The 2269-nt window shown below is 35.3% G+C and overlaps 1 protein-coding gene across 1 annotated transcript; it reads left to right on the forward strand.

Annotated features, from left to right (window-relative positions):
- Window positions 1-308: 308 nt before the first annotated feature.
- LOC118549673 (olfactory receptor 6C6-like) lies at window positions 309-1247 on the forward strand. Its single transcript, XM_036114219.2, has one exon. The coding sequence runs from the start codon at window positions 309-311 to the stop codon at window positions 1245-1247; it is 939 nt and encodes a 312-aa protein (XP_035970112.1).
- The last annotated feature ends 1022 nt before the right edge of the window (window positions 1248-2269 follow it).

The following is a 2269-nucleotide window of genomic DNA, read 5'->3' on the forward strand; positions in this document are numbered from 1 at the left end:
CTATTTAGACATTGAAAGAGAATTCACCTCATTTGGAAATGACCAGCTAAAATTTAAATGATCTTTCAAGTTCAAATAGGGAAAAAGAAAAATTTTAGTAGTGTTGCTGTTGCACTAAATGGAATACAGAGCGACCTAGGTTGATATAGTTTTAAGTATCATCTATCCTGTTAAATTGGATCAATTTTTTAAACTTCTTTACATTTCTGACTACTTTTTTTTTTCTGTCTGTAGCTTTTGTAAAAATCCTCTTATTTCCAATTCTGAAGTTGTTTTCCTATGTTTATTTAATAGCACTCAAGTCTGAAATGAGGAATCAGTCAAGAGAGATCAAATTCATTCTCCTAGGATTTACTGATGACCCACAATTGCAAATTGTGATTTTTATATTTCTCTTTCTAAACTATGTGTTGAGTGTGATGGGGAACTTAACCATCATCCTTCTTACATTGCTAGATACCAGCCTCAAGACTCCCATGTATTTTTTCCTCCGAAATTTCTCCTTCTTGGAAGCTTCACTGACAACAGTCTGTATTCCCAGATATCTGATAAGCATCGTGACCAAAAACAAAATAATTTCCTACAATGGTTGTGCATCCCAGTTATTCTTTTTCCTCTTATTAGAAATTACAGAATTTTACCTACTGGCCGCCATGTCTTTTGACCGTTACGTAGCAATCTGCAAACCCCTACATTATCCCATCATTATGAACAACAAAGTGTGTTACCAACTTCTATTCGGTTCATGGACAGTTGGCTTTCTGCTTTCGTTTCCACCATTGGCCTCGGGACTGACACTGGATTTCTGTGCTTCCAGAGAAATTGATCATTTCATGTGTGACACTTCCCCTGTGCTGCAGCTTTCCTGCACTGACGCTCATTTACTGGAATTGCTTTCCTTTGTCTTATCTCTTGTAAATCTCATGGTCACGTTGCTGTTACTGATTCTTTCTTACACATGTATTATCAAGACCATTCTAAAACTCCCCTCTGCTCAGAAAAGAACAAAGGCTTTTTCTACTTGTTCTTCTCATATGATCGTAGTCTCCCTTACTTATGGTAGCTGTATCTTCAATTACATAAAGCCAACAGCAAAGGAAAGGGTGACTTTATCCAAAGGTGTAACTGTTATTTATACCTCGGTTGCCCCTTTATTAAATCCTTTCATTTACACTCTCAGAAACCAGCAAGTGAAACAAGCTTTCAAGGACACACTCCAAAATATTTTCTCTTTTTTCAAAAAATGAAGAGGAAATTTAATTTTAAAATCTTAGATAAAAAGGTAAATAAAAATTTGACTCATTTTATAAGTTTACTTAATCTGTTCTTCAAATAATCCATCTAATAATATTTTTACCTCATAATATTTTAACCACACCTTTCAGCACAATGCATCTTTTCCCTCCTACTTCTCTTTGTGATTAGCATTCCTTTCAGGCTACAGTATGAGTATTCTCTTGAGTTATCAACACAAATGTGAAATATCTTTTACTCTACAAAACATGGTACTGACCTCCTCAAAAAAATGATTTTAAATCAATATTCATCATAAAACTTTTATGGAATTATATAGACATCAATATAACAACATGCACTACCACTGGGACTCTAGAAATTTCTTCAAATGTCACTCAAGTGTTTTCAACACAGCAAGGAAAAAAGGCAGGCTTCAAGTCATAAAAAGCTCGTATGTTCTAAAATGTAGCAGAACTTTATCTAGTACGTCAAGAGACCTGAAAATTTGGAGTGAATAAGAATCACACACCTGCTTGGCTTATATAATAGCAAAGACAATATTCTCATCCCTAAAATGTCTTTTTTTTTTAAGATTTTATTTATTCATTTGAGAGAGAGAGAGAAACACACAGAATGAACACAAGCAGGGGAAGAGGCAGAGGGAGAAGCAGACTCACTGCTGAGCTGGGAACAGGACATAGGGCTGGATCCCAGGACCTGGAGATCATGACCTGAGCTGAAGGCAGATGCTTGACCATGTGAGCCACCCAGGTGCCCCCCTAAAATGTCTTTTTAACTTACCTGGAGTACAGTATAGAAACACATAGGTGGTTCCTATTAGAGTTTTCTTTTTTAATATAAAAACCTATGTGAGCCAATTTTTATTTTATTAAGATTGCTATGTTAAATTTATTGAGGATGGGTTTTTGGATGTTGGAGTCAGGAAGACAAGTTAAATGGCTAATGTTTTAAACTAAAAGAGTTATTTGAGAATTGAAATGCAATAGTGTCAATGAATCTGAAGCTCCAGGAA

This window comes from Halichoerus grypus, chromosome 6 (assembly GCF_964656455.1).
Source record: "Halichoerus grypus chromosome 6, mHalGry1.hap1.1, whole genome shotgun sequence".
Classification (NCBI taxonomy): Eukaryota; Metazoa; Chordata; class Mammalia; order Carnivora; family Phocidae; genus Halichoerus; species Halichoerus grypus.

Coding starts and splice junctions, on each gene's coding strand:
- LOC118549673 (XM_036114219.2), top strand. CDS start 309: ATGAGGAATCAGTCAAGAGAGATCAAATTCATTCTCCTAGGATTTACT.